Genomic DNA, 22,381 nt, shown 5'->3' on the forward strand with positions numbered 1-22,381 from the left:
TTTCTGTCACCGCTTGTTCCCATGCCGCCATGTTGTTTGTGACGTCATTGAGAGGCCCGCCTGCTCTTCTGGGTTCAGCTGGCACACCTGCCGATGACACGGAGCTAGGCATGCCCCTTCCTCCTTTGTGAATGAAAAGCTTTGCCTCCTGGGATATGTGATGTGCATGTCCCAGGAGGCACAGGGACCACAGTGCATGTCATTCGCCTAGGCGACCTCCATTGAAACACCCATAAAATGGGACTGAGCATTCATGTATCAGAACAGGACTACATACACCCGGTCCACTTGGGTTGACCTTCACTTAAAAGTGAAAGTACTGCTCATCTCCTTCTCTCCTCTGCCCACACCTCTGACATATTCATCTGTGTTTTTTCCTGAGACCCGGTACCTTTTTCTGACCGGTACCCGCAACCACGTTTGTTGGCAATAATTACATCGGCTCGGCCTGCCCGCAACTCCCTGGGACATGTCACACATCCCAGGAGGCTGCGGAACAGTGTCACACGCATGCGCAGTGGGAAGTTGGCTGTGAAACAGCAGGAAGTCCCAGCTAGCTGCTAAATCCAAGATGGTGGCGCAGGGCATTCAAATTCTATGGGCTAGTAAGTGTCTGTTTCTTAAAATTCAGTAACTACAGTAAGCGTAGCTGCTGCCTTTTAATTTTTAAAAAAATTAATAAAAATCCTCTTAAAATAGTTCTTTTTTTGTGAGAGTTCTTCTTTAATATTCTGAAACAGCAACAATGGAATTGTTTATTGCGCTGGTTTATTGTTGGACTTTGTACAAATTATAAATGAAAAATTCAATGAATAAAGATCTATCTCACCTGGAGAGGCAAAACTGCTCCATATCTATTCCAGGAGTATCACCATAATGATTCTCTGATCTTTAGAACTACACATTGCACAATCAGACTCCATGCAGCCAGTCCATGTACACAACCCTGCTATTGGCAGATAACTAAAAGCTGTAAAGTGTGAACCTTTCTCCTGTCTTGGTCACCCTGTTCATGGATCACAGTCTTTAACCACTTGTCTACCGGGATAAATGTTATTCTTTCACACGTGTTAAATTGTGTAATTTGTGCTAGAAATTACAGTAAAAAAACAAAAACAAAAATATAATATATTGTAGCTTATCAATCATTAGATGTGGTGGCTGTATTAGTTTTCATTTTTTTAGGCTTTTTTCCCCTCTATTTTCACCTGGTGATCTGGCCATTAACATACCTCCCGTATTTGTATTTCAATGTTTTTATTAATTTATAAACAGTTTAAGAAGACAGGAGCAACAAAACATGACAACGCAGGGGCCATAAATTGCACATAAAAAAATAAAAAAAACAGTGCTCTAACACCAACAGAGCAAAAGGTGCGCCCACGCAGGTGCTATCAATGGCACATGAATGACAAAAACATTAGTATAACACTGACAGTAACTCAAACTAAAGGCAGCTATCCACTGCCACACCAAGAACAAATAAAAAAAAAGAAAAGGAAGGAGGAGTACAAAAGGAAAAAGATGACAAGACCAAGAGCAGGGGTCCGAGAACGCCAATACGGAGCAACATCACAACCCCAGACTAGCCGGGGAGAGCGTGGGAAAAGCATATTGCAACCAAGGCTCCCATATTTTCAAGAATTTCCATTGGGAGTCGTTCATTGAGCATCATAGTGGTCATATGGTCCCGCACCCCCTGAAGAGGGACAAACAGGCTCTTCCAGGCCTGAACAATTGTTCTAGTGGCCAACAAAAACAAATAGGAAGCCAACTTCTGCTGGCCCGGTATGGGACAATGAAGCAAGGCATACAGAGCATCCTGGCGTATGGAGAGATGGAACAAGGTGAAAAGGAGGCCAAACACACGAGACCAAAAAGAAACAGTCTCGGGCATGACCACCAGATATACAATACATCGCCACGATGGCCACAACCCGAAAGCATCGATCACTGCAGGCAGGGTTCGCCTGGGCCAAACGAGCCGGAACCCAATACCAACGAAACAATACTTTGTATGCATACCTCCCGTATTTGAGTACCACCACTCTGGACGAAGGTGCACAGGGGGCACAGTTGACAACTCCATTGTCAATCTGGGGGGAGGGGAGTGTTGGATGTACTAGCCAATTTAAATACACTAGCCAATTAAAGTCAAACTCCAGTGCACACTTTAGTCTCTATGCACACGGGGCGTTTTGATAATGCTGGTAATGTTAATTGTGTAAAGTCATGTTAAAAACGTGTTTTTCAGCTTTTTTTAGCATTTTTGCATTAGTGTTTAGCGGCGTTTTCCAGCGTATTTCCAAGTTTGCATTTGTAGGTAAAAAAAGTCCAAAAACGGTGGTTTGCAGAGGTTTACTGCGTTTTTCTATGTTTTTCAGCATTAGAGCGTTTTTACAGCTAAAAAACTCCTCTAGAAACTCACTAGTCCTGGGGTTTATTTACAGCCAAAAAAACATTGATTACACTCTATGTGTGAATGGACACCTAGAATAACATCCTGGGGGGGGGTTTACTGGCTGTAGAAAAAAAGTCAAAAGCCAAAAACAGCCGCTGTAAAAACATCAATTGTGCATGAGGACTTATAAGCAGTTACAGCAATTTTTTTCCTTTTGGTACAAAGGTTTTACTTAAATAAATGAAACAGATCATTGTAAGCACCCCTGCCAGTGTTGAATGATTAGTCTCATCCATGTAACTAATACATCTTCAAGAGAGCTTGTTCTTTTAAAAAACAGTTTTACTGGCTCAATCAACAGATGAAAATAGAATAAAGAAAGTCTAAAAAAGAAAACAAATGCAGCCATCACATCTAAGAATTGGTACGTTGCAATATAATAAATGTTTGCTATTGGGTTTAACACTGCTTTAAACCCTCAAACAATAGTTGCAGTTGCAATTTTTGTATTGTGCACCATATTTGCTCAGCTATATATCAAATGCATATTTTCTGGAAAAAAAGCAATCATAATATTATACCCATTTAAAAAATATATAAAATATGGGGTTCCATTGAGTAAATAGATACCAAACACGCCTAGCCTTAAAATCATATCAGCCCATGAAATTGTCAAAAAGACTATGAGGATTTCTCCATAGATGATGCTTTAAAAACCTTTACAAGTTGCTGCTGCTAGTGTTGGGGTACGCACCTCCAGAGCCGTGAAAGGCTTCAGTTACACGTCCAGGACTGTTGTTAGAAACCACGGGGCCCCATACAGCAAATTTGTCACGGCCCCTCCACCGAAAAACAATAATAAAAATTGCTTCAGTTATGAATAAACACATTGAGTAATTGTTACCGATCACTCATTGTGTTCATTCAGGAAAGGAAGGGGCTGGTAAATGTGATATAATTAGCCGATCCTTTCCCCACTCTCCATCCTGAAGGATCTTATTGTGTGCTTGCAGATGCCAGTGGAAAGGAGAGGAGAGGAGCCGGAAGCACTGTGGGGTAGTTGCACATAGGAGGGTCTGGGCAGCAGGGGGAAACGTATGGTGCACAGGGAGGGTGATGGGTGCTGTGGGGGCAATTGCTGGAACCGACCTCCTGTATGGCTCTCGCTGTTGCTGGAAGCCAACAAGAGGAAGAGGAGAAGAAGACATCTCTGCCCACATATGATTCAGCCAGCTGCCTGGGCTCCCCCGCTGGGCTGGGCCCCATACAGGAGGACTGGTGGTAATCCCTTATCCACAGCCCTGTACACCTCTGTAAAAAAATGCATATACAGTGTTTTTTAATTATGGATCTGAACACAACTGCATTGTTTTCAATGGAGCCATTCACACAGGTACGCAAATGTGCACTGCATTCGGATCCGTAACACACAATCCCAAAAATTTGCAGCTAAAAACATGTACACAAGTACATTAAGTCTAAACAAACGGGAAAAAATAAATTATCATTCTGTACACATTCACATCTTTACGTGTTTAAACACGACTATACGTAAATAGTTTACTGATCTTTTCTCCTAGAAAACACATGCATAATACCATCAGTAATACTTTTATGGCCGTGTGCATGAAGCCTAAAAGTGATCGGGTGGCTCTAGAGCCACCCGATCACTTTTACCTAAAAGCCCTTGACTAGCACTAAAAATCAAGGCAGCAGCCACGAGCTTGCTTTAACCCCTTGAATACCATAACATAACTTGGTAAACAAGGGGTTAAAGTGTTTGTAGGTGACATACTACCAAATCCAAGCAACAAACTAAATAATATGGTTCCAGGGTTGTTGAGAGAGGGCATAATGCGTATTACAATGCAAATCCACAAACATTGAGCTCTTACCTTAACGTGAGAGCCAGGTAAGCATTGTTGAGTAGACTCATCAGTACCTGGAATGCCGAGGTCTAATAAGGTGTGTACTCAGTCCTCTTGATATTCCAGGATAAGAACAGGATCTGATCAACAGAGAAAAGCAAAGTCCATGTAGTTGTATATGTTCTGCTCATAGAGCTTCCTATGAAAGGCAAGATTCCGAGAAATGATCAATGTGTATCCTGGGACTCTCTAATAATGTCTCTTCTGTTCCTCCGGACGCAGACTGTCACTCCCATCCATACCAGGAAGTCAGCCGCCAGGTGATACATCCAGGTGACTCCTCCTACCAGAGGTGGAGTGACAGAAGGCACAGGTACCTGTCTTGTCTTGATCTGCAATACATCTGTGTCACTGAACAGGAATCCACAGAATGAGATTTAAGTCCTGCTGTACAGGTTTTGATAATAGAATAACTGCCATTGATGAGTGTATTTAGAGTAACAGTTTAATTATGCAGTGATGAAAAAATAAATATTGTACAGACAAATTAATCAAATGGATTATCCGTACATGCCAGTGTGTACAATTGTCTTGGTGATGAGTATGACTCCTTGTCCTCCCACATTGCAGCGGGTATAAGGCTACGTTCACACTAGCTTTGTCAGCAGGCATCAGACAGGTGTTTGGGAAGCGTTTTTAATGCTTCTCAAATGCCTATGAAAATTCTGCACATGGCAGCACACAGTGCTGTTCACACTGAAGCGTTAGCGTTGCGGCAAAACTGACGCCTCATGTCTGTCAGGAGGAGTTGAAGCCTCCCATTCAAGTCTATGGTGCCACTCCTGAAACGCCTGGCAGGCGTTTGAGGGGCATTTGTGAGGCGTTTGCGGAGCGTTAATACCATTTAACTTCATTATAGGCGTTTGTGGTGCGGTTTTAACGCTTGGCAAACGCATATCAAATGCCTCAAAACCGCGCATTCGGCTTTTGGGGAGCGTTTGAGGAGCGTTAAAAATGCTTCCCAAATGCCTGTCTACTGCCTGTCAAACGCTATAGGGGCAAGAGTTAGAAATAAGTAAAATGTGAAGGAGCCCTAAGGGGGTTCATTCTGCTTCGTTGTAGAAATATAGGGATCGGTTTGGGTACAGTGACACCGGATGTGTTGGGCGGCTATTCCATCGCATTCCCACCGCATAACAAGTACTTTTTATGTGCCAAGTAGTGTGAGCAGCACTTTTTTCAGTTGCTTCACACCATGCAGCGGCCAATTGAACTATATGAGATGTCTGTGTGACATTTCAATAAAGTTTGTTTTAAAAAAAGTGAAGTGTGATGCAATGAGATTGGAGAGGTGTGGTACTGGCATTTATTCTGAATGGCACCCCCACGCATCTCAGCCCACAGCAGGAACTGCAGGGAAACCGCATGGTCAGAAAATTTATTGGGCATCCTGGAAAATTCGTGAAAAACTACAGATTTTTGAAATCATTCATGGCTCCATCAGATTACAGAACAAACAATGTTTTTGATCAAAAAATCGTCCGGGCGACTTCGTTCAGTGGTTAAGGTACGATTCCAGTGTGAATTCCTAAGTTGTATGACATTGGAAATCGCACCTGAACTGGGCTGAAAATCATACTGGACCCTTTTGGAAATCTCACTGTGGCATAGAAAGTGCGAATCAGATGCGGTTCAAAACGCATCCAGTACGTATATATGTGAATCAGTGCTTAAAGTGACATTAAAGTGTTACTAAACCCCGGACCCTGCATTCACTATATCTGGTCTCCCCGGACCCTGCATTCACTATATCTGGTCTCTCCGGACCCTGCATTCACTATATCTGGTCTCCCCGGACCCTGCATTCACTATATCTGGTCTCCCCGGACCCTGCATTCACTATATCTGGTCTCCCCGGACCCTGCATTCACTATATCTGGTCTCCCCGGACCCTGCATTCACTATATCTGGTCTCTCCGGACCCTGCATTCACTATATCTGGTCTCCCTGGACCCTGCATTCACTATATCTGGTCTCCCCGGACCCTGCATTCACTATATCTGGTCTTCCCGGACCCTGCATTCACTATATCTGGTCTTCCCGGACCCTGCATTCACTATATCTGGTCTCCCCGGACCCTGCATTCACTATATCTGGTCTCTCCGGACCCTGCATTCACTATATCTGGTCTCCCCGGACCCTGCATTCACTATATCTGGTCTCCCAGGACCCTGCATTCACTATATCTGGTCTCCCCGGACCCTGCATTCACTATATCTGGTCTCTCCGGACCCTGCATTCACTATATCTGGTCTCCCCGGACCCTGCATTCACTATATCTGGTATCCCACAGTACACACATCATGGAAGTGCTATTATTTTAGTAAATATAAACTGCTAAATACCTTTTCTCATCAGCAGTTAGAGTCATGTGACTTTTGTCAGTGTTCAGCAGAGCACTGGGTAAAGCTTGCAGGAGGAGTTTTCTTTCTGCTCTAGGAGGATGTGAAAGTACTGACCTGTCTGGGCAGTGCTGATTGGTCCAGTGCTGATCCACAGAGTAACTCCACACAATATGTCTTATCAGGAGATAAAACACTAGGAGAAGGGGAGGATCAGAGAAGCCAGGATCAATCAGCCTTTTTACACAATGCGGAGGATTAACCCCTTAGGTTCCACAGTGAGCATATCAAGCATGCTTACTGCATCTACAGACTGATTTTTACTGTTGTGAGTTTAGTAACACTTTAAACTCTGGTTTACAAAAAAATGCATCTCACCTTTGTGACTCAACTATATCAACTCATCCTTTGGGACTGATGGGGCTGCACGGTTCCACAATGTAAATGAGCCATTCTGCAATTTAAAAAAAAGGCATCAGGATGTGGCAGCAGCAAATCCTGACTGCCTGCTAGCCGCTGCTATACTTCCCTCTGAAAAGTGATCTGAAATGGTTCAGGGGTGAAAATGGGTGGCTGAAGCTGAGAAGGGCCCTCGTCAGCTATGCCTGCCCTTTCCCATCCTCCACACCCTGTGCTCCATTCAAAGAAGCCATACTATTGGTTCTCACAATGAAAAGTGCTGTATGAATAAAGGAGGCAGACCTTTCTTTTACCCGCCTGTCCTCCATTCATAGAGCGTTTCTCACTGTGGGAAGTGATAGTGCGGCTTCTTTGAATGGAGCACAAGGGTAGGCATTGTCAGTACTCGACTAGTGCCTGTGCCCCGCAGAAGATCACTGCTGCTGGAGTACCAGGGGGCAGAGGATTTGACGTTTCAACCTAAGACAGCGGCCACCAGCACACAAGACACTTTATTGTATGGAAAGTACCATCCCTGGTGCTGATTTATATTTAATAATTTCTCTAAACTTCAGCTTTAATGATGAAGATTACTAAAGAACATTTAACCCCCCCGGCAGTATTCCCGAGTATAGCTCGGGGTTAACTTTCAGTACCAGAAGTGGTAACCCTGAGCTACACTCGGGATTACCCTGCAGTGTTTCTCTGGGATCCCGCAGGCACTTCCTTGTCCTGCGGTCCCACGATGTTTTCCCTGCTGGGTCCCTGGCCATGTCCTCCGGCTGATGCCGGCATCCGTCTTCTGGGTTCCGGTCCCTGCGAGTGTCGGGACGTACGGGAATTTCAAAAATGTTAAAATTTTACATTCACTCAATACACTAAAATCAGATAGTAATACATTACTGTATCAAACCATTTTATTTATTTATTTCAGGTACTTTTATAATGCTGTCAATTTACGCAGTGCTTTACATATATATTGTACATTCACATCAGTCCCTAACCCTCAAGGGGTGTACAATCTAAGGTCCCTAACTCACATTCATACATACACATACTAGGGCCAATTTAGACAGGAGCCAAATAACCTACCAGCAAGTCTTTGGAGAGTAGGAGGAAACCAGAGTACCCGGAGGAAACCAATGCAGGCACAGGGAGAACATGCAACTCCAGGCAGGTGGTGCCGTGGCTGGGATTTGAACCAGCGACCCCAGTACTGCCAGGCGGAAGTGCTAACCATTTAGCCACTGTGCTGCGCAACCAGGGGCGGACTGACAACTCATGGGGCCCCCGGGCAATAGGGGATCATGGGGCCCCTGTGTCCTTGCCCAAACTCAAAATAGCCTATGAAAAAGGTACCAGGGGCATCTCATGGGGCCCCCTACTGACCCCGGGCCCTCAGGCAGTGCCCGTTTCTAAATGGTCAGTCCGCCCCTGTGCCTACCATTTCACATACATTTTGTCCCGAGTGCTTTGTCCGGCGCCCTGCCTTCATTTTTACTGTTCTTTCTGCCTTGAAAATGAGAAAAGTCCATGGCGTCCAAAAAGCGTCCCTTTAGGTCAAAAGCGGTTTTAGATCAGCTAGAGAACAGCGATAGTAAATCAGAACCACTTGCAGAATTGAGTGATGATTCGTGGGGGAAATTCGTCATCAGACACTGAAAACGATTTTGCGACTTTGCTCAGCGATGTGAGAACTTGGCGCTATATTTCAAATTTCAGTGTTTTTGGTTTGATTATATCATTGAATTAAATTTATTATATTATTTTTTAGGATTATTTATTATAATTTATGATTTTGTGTTTCAAATTTTAACATACCCGGAATGTTTACTAGATGTTTACTGGGAGCAGGGAGATGGGTCTGAGGTTGTTCAGGTCATTGGGGTCCAGGGAGGGCTTTTTAAGTATGGGGGTGATGTGTGCATGTTTCAGAGGGAAGGGGAAAATGCCTGATGAGAGGGAGAGATTAAAGATGTGGGTGAGGGAGCGTAGGATGGAGGGGGAGGGAGGTCGTAGGAGTTCTTATATAAGCCTTGGCTCTAAACACGGGTAGCTGCTTCACCTTCTGGAACAAACACATGATATCATATGATCAGACCGGTCTTTCCATGTATGTGTATACACCTAGTACTGAATGCCAGTCTACACAAAAGACGGATTACACTAGAAGTCATGTGATTTCCCATCAGCCTCAATGATTGCCTAGGGCAGAGATGGATATTAATGTGGGTTTTCCTATGTCTTTAAACAAGGGGAATGTACCTCTGAGATCATAGTGGTGAATCAGCTATAATGACATCTGACCTTAAAGAGATATCCAACCCAAAACCGAAACTAGCAATATACTGCAGCTTACCAATCATTAGTCCTCATGCACACGGGACGTTTTTAATTTTGGCTTTTGACGTTTTTTTCTACAGCTAGTAAACCCCCCAGCATGTTATCCTAGGTGTCCATACACACACAGACTGTAATCAACATTTTTTGGCTGGGACGTTTTTTGGCTGGAAAAAATCCCAGGACTAGTGGGTTTCTAGAGGAGTTTTTTTAGCTATAAAATCGCTCTAATGCGTTAAAACGCTGCGTTTTTGGACTTTTTGTGACCCCCCCAAATTTTTTTGGCGGTTAAAAAAACGCTAAAAACCACAAACACGGAAAAACGTGGGAAAACGCCGCTAAGCGCTAATGCAAAAAACGCTAAAAAAAGCTGGAAAAAAATCAGGTTTTTAACGTGACTTTACACAGCTAACGTTACCAGCGTTATCAAAACGCCCCGTGTGCGTGAGGACTTATATTGGGTGACTGCATTAGTTTCCTTTTTTTAGGCTTTTCCCCCCAGATTTTCACCTGGTCATCTGGCCAGTAATACACCTCCTGTATTAGAGCACCCCACTCTGGATGAAGGAGCACAGGGGCACCTTAGGACAGCAGCATTGCCAGTCTGGAGGGAGGGGAGTGTTAGTTGAACTAGCAGATTTAAACACACTAACACACTGAATACAAACTCCAGCTAATAGTTTATAGTTAGTTACAGCTGACAGTTTTTTTTACCCCACTCTGGATAAAGGAGCACAGGTGCAGCTTAAGACAGCAGCATTGCCAGTCTGGAGAGAGGGGAGTGTTAGTTGGACTAGCAGATTTAAACACACTAACACATCGAAGCCAAACTCCAGCTAATACTTTATAGGTAGTTACAGGTAAGTTTTTTTTACCTTTTGGGATAAAGGTTTTATATAAATAAATAAAAGCTGATCATTGTAAGCAAAGCTGGTGCTTATTTGGTTTATCCAATCTCTGTAACTGATACATTCTCCTAAAGAGCTTGTTCTTTTTAAAAACAACTGACTTACTGGACAGATCACCAGATTAAAATAGAAGAAGTTAAGCCTAAAAAAGAAAATGAATGCAGCCATCACATCTAAGAAATGGTAAACTGCAAAATAATATAAGTTTGCTTTTGGGTTTAATACTGCTTTAGAATATAAATAATAAGTACATTCTGAGGGCCATGCCTATACAGCACATCCCTATTTTAAATGGACCTTGATGTAAAATCATAAAGTGAAACTAAACACATTGATTTAAAATGATTCTAAAGGTTGTAATTAAAAAAAAACAAAAAACAAACATGTTATCCTTACCTGCTTTGTGTAATGGTTTTGTACAGAGCAGCCCTGATCCTCTTCTTTTTTGGCCCCCCCACCGGCGGTCCTGGGTTCTCTCCCCTGCCGAGAGCCCCCATAGCAAGCTTCTTGCTATGAGGGCGCTTGAGCAGGCTCGCTACCGAGCCGTGCTCCTGTGGAAGGACATTGTCCATTCACACACAAAGCGTGACTCAGCCCCACCCCCCATTCTCTCCTTATTGGCTCACTGGCTGTGATTGACAGGCACAGATGCCAATGGCTACCACTGCTGTGTGAGCCAACGAGGAGAGAGAGTCCAGGGAGAGCCACAGCTCTCATGCACATTGCTGGATCAAGATGGGGCTCAGGTAAGTATGAGAGGGGAGCTTCACTCAGATGGTTTTTTACCTTAATGCATAGAATACATAAGGCTGCTTGTATATTGATCCGTTTTTCTTGTTCTTTTGTGTTACAAAAAAGCGGGAAAAAAAATAACTCTTCACAATCATCCGTTGCAGTTCAGGAGCGTTTTTAAAAATCCTACTAGCTACATTTTTGGTCCAGGTTTGGTGCGGTAAAAAAAACACACCAAAAATGCACCTCCCCATTAAAATTAAAAACTGCGGTGTGTTTTTGGTGCGGATTTTGAGTCACATCATTGTAAAAATGCAACTCCAAACGTGGTAAAAATGCAGCAAAAAAATGCATATTCGTTTTCTCCGCAGATCAGTGTGAAAGTAGCCTTATGGTTAAAAAAAACGTTTACCTTTAGAACCACTTTAATGGGTTCTCAAAACAGTTACATTCAAGGGATGCCATGAAAAATAACTGCCACAGTTGCTTGTGTCCTCAACCGAACTGTCATTCCTAAACACATGACCAATGTCATAACCGAAAACTATATGGACATCCCAAAAAAAGATATTCACACCAACAAAAAACAAACAATGGGACTTTTCAGGGCTACTAGTGAATATACAAAATATAAACCAATGTAGGAATACTATGTTTATTTTGCCATCTCATATTTCTTAATAAAAATTACATATTTCAAATAAATTAGAAGCAGTATTAGGTACAATTGCCAAACTTTGTAGAAGGAAAATTGAGAACAACTGATGTAACAATCTTTATCTTTATCTTTGTTCACAATGATTACCCTATAGAGGCCATATAGACTATTTGTAAGATAATCATCTGTTTGTTATTATAGTGGTCATCAATTCATACCCTGGGATGTCCTGATTCTTCAATGCTTTTTTCAGGCTATTTATCCTGCCTCATCAGGAAGCTGTGGACCCAGCAACATATCATTGATTGCCGTGGGATGTTTCACAACAGGGGGACCATAAGTAGTCAATTCCGGCTGTTCATGATATAAAAAGGAAGGTGCCTGTGTGAACAAGCCCTTAAAGCGTAAAAAGGAAAAAAGAAAAATTGCAGGCCCTATATTGCAGAAGAAACGTGCAATGTCTATTCTGCAATAAAATAAACCTGCCTGCCTGTTTGCAATCCTCGTCTGAATATATATGGAATTGTGAATGTGCAGCTCTATTAGATTTCTGGCACAGTGCCAGTATGCTGAGATGAATAGATTGTAAGCTCCAAGGAGCAGGTCCCGCCTAACCCTCTTGTATTGAACTGTATTGCTGCTGTATTATCTCCCGTTATATTGTACAGCGCTGAGCAAACTGTTGGCGCTATATAAATCCTGTATAATAATAATAATAGCTCCCATGCATGCATGGGAGTGACACCATCCCTGCAACAGCCAATCAAGACAGCTGAAAACCAGCATCTGGAACAGGGACTGACCATTTGGAAACTCTGGCACTGCCCGAGGGTCCGGGGTCAGTAGGGGGCCCCATGAGATGCCCCTGGTACCTTTTTCATAGGCTTTTTTGAGTTTGGGCAAGGACACAGGGGCCCCATGATCCTCTATTGCCTGGGGGCCCCATGAGTTGTCAGTCCGCCCCTGATCTGGAAGAAGCCGGGGAGAAGGTGCCAGTGCTGGTGAGAGACCTTGCAGTATAGCCGAGTATTTTTGCCTTTAGTTCCACTTTGCCAAAACAACAAAAAAACACCAAAGTGTACTAGTTACATACTGTAGTTAGTCTGGCTGAAAAAAGACAAAAGTTCATTCAGTTCAACCAAAAATAATACATTGTTAAACAAACAATGCAAAGGTTAAAAGTGTAAAAATACTCGGCAACCAATTAGAATTCACTCAGGGGCGGACTGACCATTTGGAAACTCGGGCACTGCCCGAGGGCCCGGGGTCAGTAGGGGGCCCCATGAGATGCCCCTGGTACCTTTTTCATAGGCTTTTTTGAGTTTGGGCAAGGACTCAGGGGCCCCATGATCCTCTATTGCCCGGAGGCCCCATGAGTTGTCAGTCCGCCCCTGAATTCACTTTACTCCCCTGTCACTCAGTTCTGCCATTGGCACCAAACCTGAGCACTGTTATATTCCAGAAATACAAAGTTCTGTCTTTTCTCAGCAAATCCAAAATTACACTGGAATCCCATCATCAGGTATGAGCTCAGGTGACCAGACCAGGGGCGGACTGACCATTCAGGCACTGCCCGAGGGCCTGGGGTCAGTAGGGGGCCCCATGAGATGCCCCTGGTACCTTTCATAGGCTTGTTTGAGTGTGGGTGAGGACACAGGGGCCCCATGATCCCCTATTGCCCGTGGGCCCCATGAGTTGTCAGTCTGCCCCTGGTTCAGACATGAGTCTGAACCCACCTGAGCTATCCCGCTAGGCAGGGCTGCTGTTAGAAACCACGGGGCCCCATAAAGCCAAGCTGACAGCCCCCTCCCCAATAAACACAGTTTACTAAGCTTCAGCTATAAATGAACACAGTGAGTGATTGGTACCAATCACTCGTTGTGTTCATTCAGGAAAAGAAGGGGCTGGTAAATATGACATAGTTACCAGACACTTCCCCATCCTAAAGGATCATATTGCGTGCGTGCTTGCAGCTGCCAACAGAAAGGAGAGGAGGAAAGACAGCAGCACTGTGGGGGTAGGGGAGCCTGGGGCGAGGGGGAAACATATGGAGCACAGGGAGGGTGATCATTGTGACCAGGGGCGGACTGACAGCTCATGGGGCCCCCGGGCAATAGGGGATCATGGGGCCCCTGTGTCCTTGCCCAAATTCAAAAAAGCCTATGAAAAAGGTACCAGGGGCATCTCATGGGGCCCCCTAGTGACTCCAGGCCCTCGGGCAGTGCCCGAGTTTCCAAATGGTCAGTCCGCCCCTGATTGTGATGGGGGGGGGGGGGGGCAATGGCTCTCTCTGCAGCAGCTGAAAGCTGTCTAGGGCAGCACTTCCTCTTTGCTTGCCTAGGCAAGAATGATGTTCCGCCCAATCCACATGTACACAAATGTGCTGAATGGCCCAGCCTTCAGTACACAGTAGAGACTTTGGCAGATCTGGCCATGCGTGGTTTGGCCATGCTTATGAGGAAGTACAGGACCTCCTTTTGCACTTCACACACACGCTGACTCTTTGACGGAGCCAAAACTGGGCAGAGCCCTTCAGTACATCTGCACACATACTGCAAGATGGTGGTGCCAGTAAGGAGGGGACGGGGTCAGCACTAAGAGGACTGAACTTCCTGTTTAAGTATACCCAATCACACTCCCTGCCTGATCACTGGTGCCTTAGGGCTCATGTACACTGCAGCTGATAAACTGACGTTCAGGAGCTGTTCAGCATTTTTTTCAGCAGCCCCTGAACTCTCCCTAATGTTTTCCTATGTGTCCATGTACACATCGTCATTTACAGGCAGTTGAGTTTACAGTCGTTTTTTTGAACGCACCAAAGTTGCATTCAGGAGTAGAATTTATCAGCGTTTCAAACGCCAAATGCTTGTAAAACATGGCTAACCGCGTTTATAAACGTTTGTGTTTAGAAGTGTTTTTTAACTGTTCCATATCCAGATGCTGTCCAGAGCCTTTTTTCATCATCAGAAATGAATGCAAAGCATTTTCCAGGTATTCAAATGGACCCGGTACACCAGCGCAGTCAGTTCCAGGTTTTGCGTGAAGGAAAGAATGGTAGAACGTGCTGCATTATGCTCATGATGGGATCCATAGTGAATACAACCAGAAAAGACAGGTCATCTCAACACATACCGCTCTCTCTGCTTCTGCTCTCCCTATTTCTCTCAAAATGTCTGAAATAGTAAATTTTTTACTGTTTTGCAGTGCATTCTGGGCATTTGGGAAGGTCTCCTGAGGTTATCTTAAAAAAACGCTTCTAAACGCAAACACGCATAAACGCGGTATGCAAATGCGACTAAACAGACATTTTTAACCTACGTTTTCCAGCAGTCAGTTTCCATCGTTCAGAAGTGTTTCCAAACATCCCGTGTATATGGAGCCTTACACGCAGTATCAGAACAAAGCAGATTCTTGCAGTCACCAAATTTACCATCATCACTCATGCCTGGGAAGTTTAAACTTGAAGCAGAGAGAGAGAAAGTTGTACAGCACAGGCTTTGGGAAGCAGACCTACCCGCTGCACATGTGAGGAGATCTGTGAACTCTGGCTACAGATTACATTGAACTTGATGTAAGTTTGCAGGAAAGCATTAATAGCAATTTTCCAGTCCTCAGCTGTGATGGCTGCATTAGTTTTACTTTTTCAAGCTAAACACATTATTAGAAAATACCAGAAGGGCAGGATCCTTTTCCCTTTCCTGTGTGCTAAACAGCCAAATGAAAAACAATCTTATCTTTATTTCTGTAAACCTCTAATCCCATGTAACGGATATGAACAGACGCATACATGTTTGAAATCGAAATAAAAGAAAACAGAAGAAGGCGCAAATGCCTAGTGCATTATCTTAAGGCACTTTATTGTTTAAAAAAGATTATACGATGTTATTTGTATTTTAAAAACTTTTCAACAAAAGCCATTGGAAAATAAAAAAGATTATACTCACAAACCCAATAGACTGAAAGCATGTAAACACACAATCTCAAAGCGTATTGGTCCGCTCAGGGGCGGACTGACCATTTGGAAATTCGGGCACTGCCCGAGGGCCCGGGGTCAGTAGGGGGCCCCATGAGATGCCCCTGGTACCTTTTTCATAGGCTTTTTGAGCAAGGACACAGGGGACCCATGATCCCCTATTGCCCGGGGGCCCCATGAGTTGTCAGTCTGCCCCTGGGTCCGCTATCCTATCCCATCCCATTAGGTGAATGGATGACAAAGCCAGCTGATGAACTTCAGGGGAAACTGGCCCCCTTCCTCAGAGCTAAGCCTAAGCTCTGAGGAAGGGGGCCAGTTTCCCCTGAAACGCATCAGTTGCTTTGTCATCCATTCCCCTGGTGGGATGGGATAGCGGACCAATGCAATTCGTACTAATGGGTTTACATGCTTTCAGCCTATTGGGCTTGTGAGTATAATCTTAATTTTTTAAACAATAAAGTGCCTTAGGATACTGAACTAGGCATCTGCACCTTCTTTTGTTTTAGCGCTGGATCGCCCCGATTTAAAGAGGGCTGCACCCAGTGGCGTCCCGAGGCAGCCCACACCAGGTGACACCTACCGCACGGGGTGACACCTGACCCGCTCCATGAAAAGGTAAGTTGTAAAGCAAGCCAACAATCCGATCCATTATGCTCCCCAATCCGCAGATCCGATCCATCCTGCGGGGATCGTCGGCTTTCTTTACAACTTACCTTTTCGTGGAGCGGGTCCAGTGTCACCCCGTATAGGTTGTATGCCGACGATCCCCGCAGCATGGATTGGATCTGCGGATTGGGGAGCATAATGAATCGGAGTCCAATCCATTATGCTCAATCCGCAGATCCGATCCATTTGTCGGAGGGGATGTCACCAAGTGTTACGCACTGGGTGACATCAACCCTAGGGAAGCCTCTGTCTGCACCGCCTATCCTTCCAGTGTGGGTTGCATGACTTTGGTCCATTATGTGGTTTTAGATGAGGGCCTTCACCATTTTTGAGTACTAAAGTGTCAAGTTTTTGTCCACTCATGTTTGAAATCTAGCCTAGATGGCAACTGTGGTTCCCTTCAGAGATACAGTGGAGGAGTGAGTGTAGCCAACAAAAAAGTGTGAACCATCAGGTGAAAATAAAGGGGAAAAAACTTGAAAAATCAGAAAACTTATCTAAGGACTGGTAAGCTGCAATATAGTCTTTAAAGAAGAACGTCATCCTAAAGGGGACATTTTGCTTTATGCCCTCCAATTCTTCTTTTGGTACTTTTTTTGGGGGGAGGGAGGGGGGAGGCCTTTATTTTGATAGGTCCCCACTCCCACTTTTGGTCGGATTGCCTAGGTCAGTGGTCGGCAAGCCGCGGCTCGCGAGCCACATGCGGCTCTTTACACACTTCAATGCGGCTCTTCTGTGTGCCGGGCGCCCGCTCCCCTCCCTCCTCTCGGGCGGCCGCCCCAAAAGTCAGGACTCTGCAGCTAGCCCAGCAATGGGCAAACTACGGCCCGGCGGACCTTTTAATCCGGCCCGCGGAGCGTGGCAAACATTGGCTGTCAGGATGTAGGCAGGGCAGCGTGACGAACTCCTCTCCTCTCACAGTTCGCCCTGAAGACCGGAACGGCGCGGGAACACGGCGAGAGGAACGCGTGGAGCAAAGGTAAGTGAATTGACACAATATGGGGAATGAATTACTATAGGGGGGATGAATTACTATAGGGGGGATGAATTACTATAGGGGGGAATGAATTACTATGGGGGATGAATTACTATAGGGGGGATGAATTACTATAGGGGGGATGAATTACTATATGGGGGATGAATTACTATGGGGGATGAATTACTATAGGGGGGATGAATTACTATGGGGGATGAATTACTATAGGGGGGATGAATTACTATGGGGGATGAATTACTATATGGGGGATGAATTACTATGGGGGATGAATTACTATATGGGGGATGAATTACTATGGGGGATGAATTACTATATGGGGGATGAATTACTATGGGGGATGAATTACTATATGGGGGATGAATTACTATGGGGGATGAATTACTATATGGGGGATGAATTACTATATGGGGGATGAATTACTATGGGGGCTGAATTACTATATGGGGGCTGAATTACTATATGGGGGATGAATTACTATATGGGGGATGAATTACTATATGGGGGATGAATTACTATATGGCGGATGAATTACTATGGGGGATGAATTACTATATGGGGGATGAATTACTATATGGGGGATTAATTACTATGGGGGATGAATTACTATATGGGGGATGAATTACTATGGGGGATGAATTACTATATGGGGTATTAATTACTATGGGGGATGAATTACTATATGGGGGATGAATTACTATGGGGGATGAATTACTATATGGGGGATGAATTACTATGGGGGATGAATTACTATATGGGGGATGAATTACTATATGGGGGATGAATTACTATGGGGGATGAATTACTATATGGGGGATGAATTACTATGGGGGATGAATTACTATATGGGGGATGAATTACTATATGGGGGATGAATTACTATGGGGGATGAATTACTATATGGGGGATGAATTACTATATGGGGGATTAATTACTATGGGGGATGAATTACTATATGGAGGATGAATTACTATGGGGGATGAATTACTATGGGGGATGAATTACTATAGGGGATGAATTACTATAGGGGATGAATTACTATATGGGGGATGAATTACTATGGGGGATGAATTACTATATGGGGGATGAATTACTATGGGGGATGAATTACTATATGGGGGATGAATTACTATGGGGGATGAATTACTATATGGGGGATGAATTACTATGGGGGATGAATTACTGTATGGGGGATGTATTTTCAGTTGTTTCAATCGTGGTTTTGGCGAGATTTGGCTCAGTTGAAAAAAAAGGTTGCCCACCACTGCACTAGGCATTTGCACCTTCTTTTGTTTTAGCACTGGATCTCCCCGATTCGAAGAGGGCTGCACCGCCTAGCCTTGCAGTGTGGGTTGCCTGACTTTGGTCCATTTTGTGGTTTTAGATGAGGGCCTTCACCATTTTTGAGCACAAGTTTTGAGTCAAGTTTTTGTGCACTCATCTTTGAAATCTAGCCTACATGGCAACTGTTCCTTTCAGAGATACAGTGGAGGAGTGAGTGTAGCCAACAAAAAAGTGTGAACCTGCAGGTGGAAATAAAGGTGAAAAAGCTTGAAAAAAGCAGAAAACTTTTGTAAGGACTGGTACGCTGCAATACATAACATTTTTGGATTCAGATACCCTTTAACTCACTAATTTCACTTGTTGACTTGAATTGCTCTTTTAAAACATGTGTGGGATGTAATACGTTATGTGCCTAGGCTGCTGATCAGGCTAGGTTCACATCTGTGCGGGTGGTGCCGCTGAGGATCCTCACGAAAATCCATATAGCCGCACCATCTGCACAGAGGAATGCGGACGCGCAGGCGGGTGCCATTAGTTCTAATGGCACGGCGCCCGCACTGGAAAACGCAATCGTACTGGGAACCGAGGTTCCCATGCGGGCTGCGTTTCAGAAGTGGAGGGACTTCTTCCCTGCGTATCATGGGGTACAGGAGTCCATTCAAATGAATGGGCTCTCATGCCCGCGCAAAACGCGGCCCACACGGCCGCATATATGTGAACCAGGGGTCAGTCACAGCCCCAGCTCTGAGCTCTGGCCTTTGTAGTATGACAACCTAGATGAACACCCCTGAGCATTGTTTACCATTGAGATGAATGTTCAGGGATTGCTCTGTGAAAGTCCTGAGCAAAGTACACATGACAGAGCACTCTTGGAAGAGACAATTTTATGGCCACAGATTTCCTCATCTTCTTTATCAGTATTTTATTAACTATTGCTTTTACCTATTCTCTTACCTTCTGTTAGTGTACATACAGCGCTGACCAATTACCAGCAGGGGAGGCTAGTGAGCTGTACGTCACATACATGCTGGTCATGCTCAATCAGAGGCAAGAGTTGCATTGTTTTGACTGTAATATGTCTAATATCAATTGACACATTATATTATTATTATTATACAGTATTTATATAGCGCCAAAGGGTTTGCTCAGCGCTGTACAATAGCGGGGGGACATAACATGAGACGAGACAGTAACAATACACTACACGAGGGGTTCGAGGGCCCTGCTCTTTCAAGCTTACAATCTAGGAGGGAGGGGAAGGTGGTACAGGAGGAAATGGCTATAAAATTTAGTTTATTTTTACTTATTGAAGATTAAGAATATTTTATATTTTAACGATTTATGCTAATCATAAAACTGTTACATTTTTTATGTGCGCTGCAAAGATTTCAGTCCCTATCAGGGGCGGACTGACAACTCATGGGGCCCCCGGGCAATAGGGGATCATGGGGCCCCTGTGTCCTTGCCCAAACTCAAAAAAGCCTATGGAAAAAGGTACCAGGGGCATCTCAAGGGGCCCTCTACTGACCCCGAACTCTCGGGCAGTGCCCGAGTTTCCAAATGGTCAGTCCGCCCCTGGTCCCTATACAGGTCCCAGTCCTTCTGCTCTCTAGTAATGCTGGCCAAATGCACATCAAGTTACAAATTAGTAAGCACGTGCGAGGCCCTTAAATGTAAGTTAAAATCCATATATTTTATTGTTAAAACTATATTCCAGGTATGTTTTTTCTTCCATAGCTGGACCAGTGTAAGTATGCATATTCCACACATGAGCGATCACAGTGGAAGTGGAGGATCACTGTAGTAGCTGCAGCTACTACAGTAACTCTCACTGCCTTCCATGTCCTTTGCCAAACAGCTAGCCTGCTGCATAATGACCACAGGGGGGAGATCACTCAACACTGGCACCATTCAGAGAAAGCAAAGTGTTCTGATTGGACGAGGTGGAGATCGTGATGCCACCTCGTTCATTCAGAGGATGCTTTTCATTTATGCGGAAAATGCAAGGCATTCTCTGATTAGTGTCCATGACAAGTAATGGCTCCAGAAGACAGCAAGGATCATTGTAGTAGCTGCAACTACTACAGTGATTCTCTTCTTCAACAAGAGGTATGGCATAGGTATACTTACATTGGTCCAAGCCATCGTTTGTACTCTCCAGTGCCTCAGGAAATACACAGCCAAAGGGAAGCCAAGGGAACCAGCACAGCAGCAACCAAAGGAGATCCAAGCTAGACTAATGGAAGGAAAAAATGTACTTGGAATTCAACTTTAAATATTAAAAGCTTTATTCCCATTGGTTTTTACTCAGACTGATAGATAGGAAAAGAAACACATTATTATTATTATGCAGTATTTATAAAGCGCCAATAGTTCACTCAGCGCTGTACATTACAGCCACACAGATTTAATATTGGGACACCAGCGCCTGTGTCTGTGCAGCGGTGTGTCCCAATAGAACACATTGGGACACCGGCACAACAACAATGCATGCAACAGCTGTACATCCCCATATCAGGAAAAGATGGCCTTGCACGGGGGGGGCCCTTGCATGGGAAAACTGACAACTCATGGGGCCCCCAGGAAATAGGGGATCATAGGGCCCCTGTGTCCTTGCCCAAACTCAAAAAAGCCTATGAAAAAGGTACCAGGGGCATCTCATGGGGCCCCCTACTGACCCCAGGCCCTCGGGCAGTGCCCGAGTTTCCAAATGGTCAGTCCGCCCCTGGGCGCTTGCCATCACCCTGTGTGAACGAGGTCAAAGTGAGACCTCTGCAGTGATTATGTTGCTTCTGTATGTCGGTGGGAGAGCAGCTCAAGCAAGGCAATGTCTCTAAGAATGAAAATGTAGAAATGACTAATAGTTTATTAAATTATCTCTCACACACCAGCAATAAGTCAGTACTCACACAGTAACACAGCGCAAATAAAAAGATGTGAGAAAATTAGAATAAGTCCAAAAAAAGCAAAGTCCCAAATTAAAGTCCAGTGCCCCAAACTTTTGTGGCAAAAAAAAAATAACACAAAGTTCATAAATTTTCCAGCTTGCTCACACCATCAGTGATAAATCATTTGCTCCACACTCACCAAATAGCGTGGATTCTCAAGCTGATATAGCTTTGAGAAACAAAAACAGGCTTAGAGGTGGAGTGAAGTTGCCTCAGATGTTATTTCTCCCTTTAACGATCCCTTACTGGATCTCCTTCCAGGGTGATTCCACAGAGGGCGATATAAAATATAAAAAGAAAAATGCCAATAGTATAATACTGTATGAGAGTCAAAGAAAATTTTCTTAAAAGACCTTCCTTGCACTCACATTAGGTGGCTTCAAAACCAACTTCCATGGATTCACATGCCCCCCAAACCACCGATAGTGATCCCTCCAAACTCTCACTCATGGATGGATGGATAAGAGAGATTCGATAAATTCATGAACAGCTTGTATGGACAAAGAAGCCTCCCAAGCTGCTGCTAATGATTCCTCCTTAATATCCCCCGAACTCTCGCTCATGGATGGATGGATGAAAAATGCAAAAGAAAGGAAACCAAATAGTGTAACACTGTATAAAAAACTTAACTTAAAAAATAAAGTGATACTTCAAATGCACTCACATTTAAACACTGAGTAACAAGTAACAAGCCTTTTTTTAATAAATCAGGACTCCTTTAAGCAGGCTCCAACAGCCCTCTTGACATTTCCAGCTAAGCAGACACAATTAATCAGCTTTGGCAGTGAAGAACTGGCAATAGTGGAGA

At 44.3% G+C, this 22,381-nt stretch overlaps 1 protein-coding gene across 1 annotated transcript in view; it reads right to left on the reverse strand.

Moving 5' to 3' along the window:
* Positions 1-4,572, reverse strand: part of PRRG4 (proline rich and Gla domain 4) — a 47,144-nt gene extending 42,572 nt beyond the window's left edge. Inside the window, exon 1 of the mRNA XM_089675886.1 lies at positions 4,297-4,572. Coding sequence (XP_089532012.1) covers positions 4,297-4,337 — 41 coding nt within the window. The 5' untranslated portion in view covers positions 4,338-4,572. The remainder of the gene's footprint in view (positions 1-4,296) is intronic.
* Positions 4,573-22,381: the final 17,809 nt, after the last annotated feature.

This window comes from Staurois parvus, unplaced genomic scaffold (assembly GCF_062004578.1).
Source record: "Staurois parvus isolate SC_StPar_1 unplaced genomic scaffold, SC_StPar_1.0 ptg000159l, whole genome shotgun sequence".
Lineage (NCBI taxonomy): Eukaryota > Metazoa > Chordata > Amphibia > Anura > Ranidae > Staurois > Staurois parvus.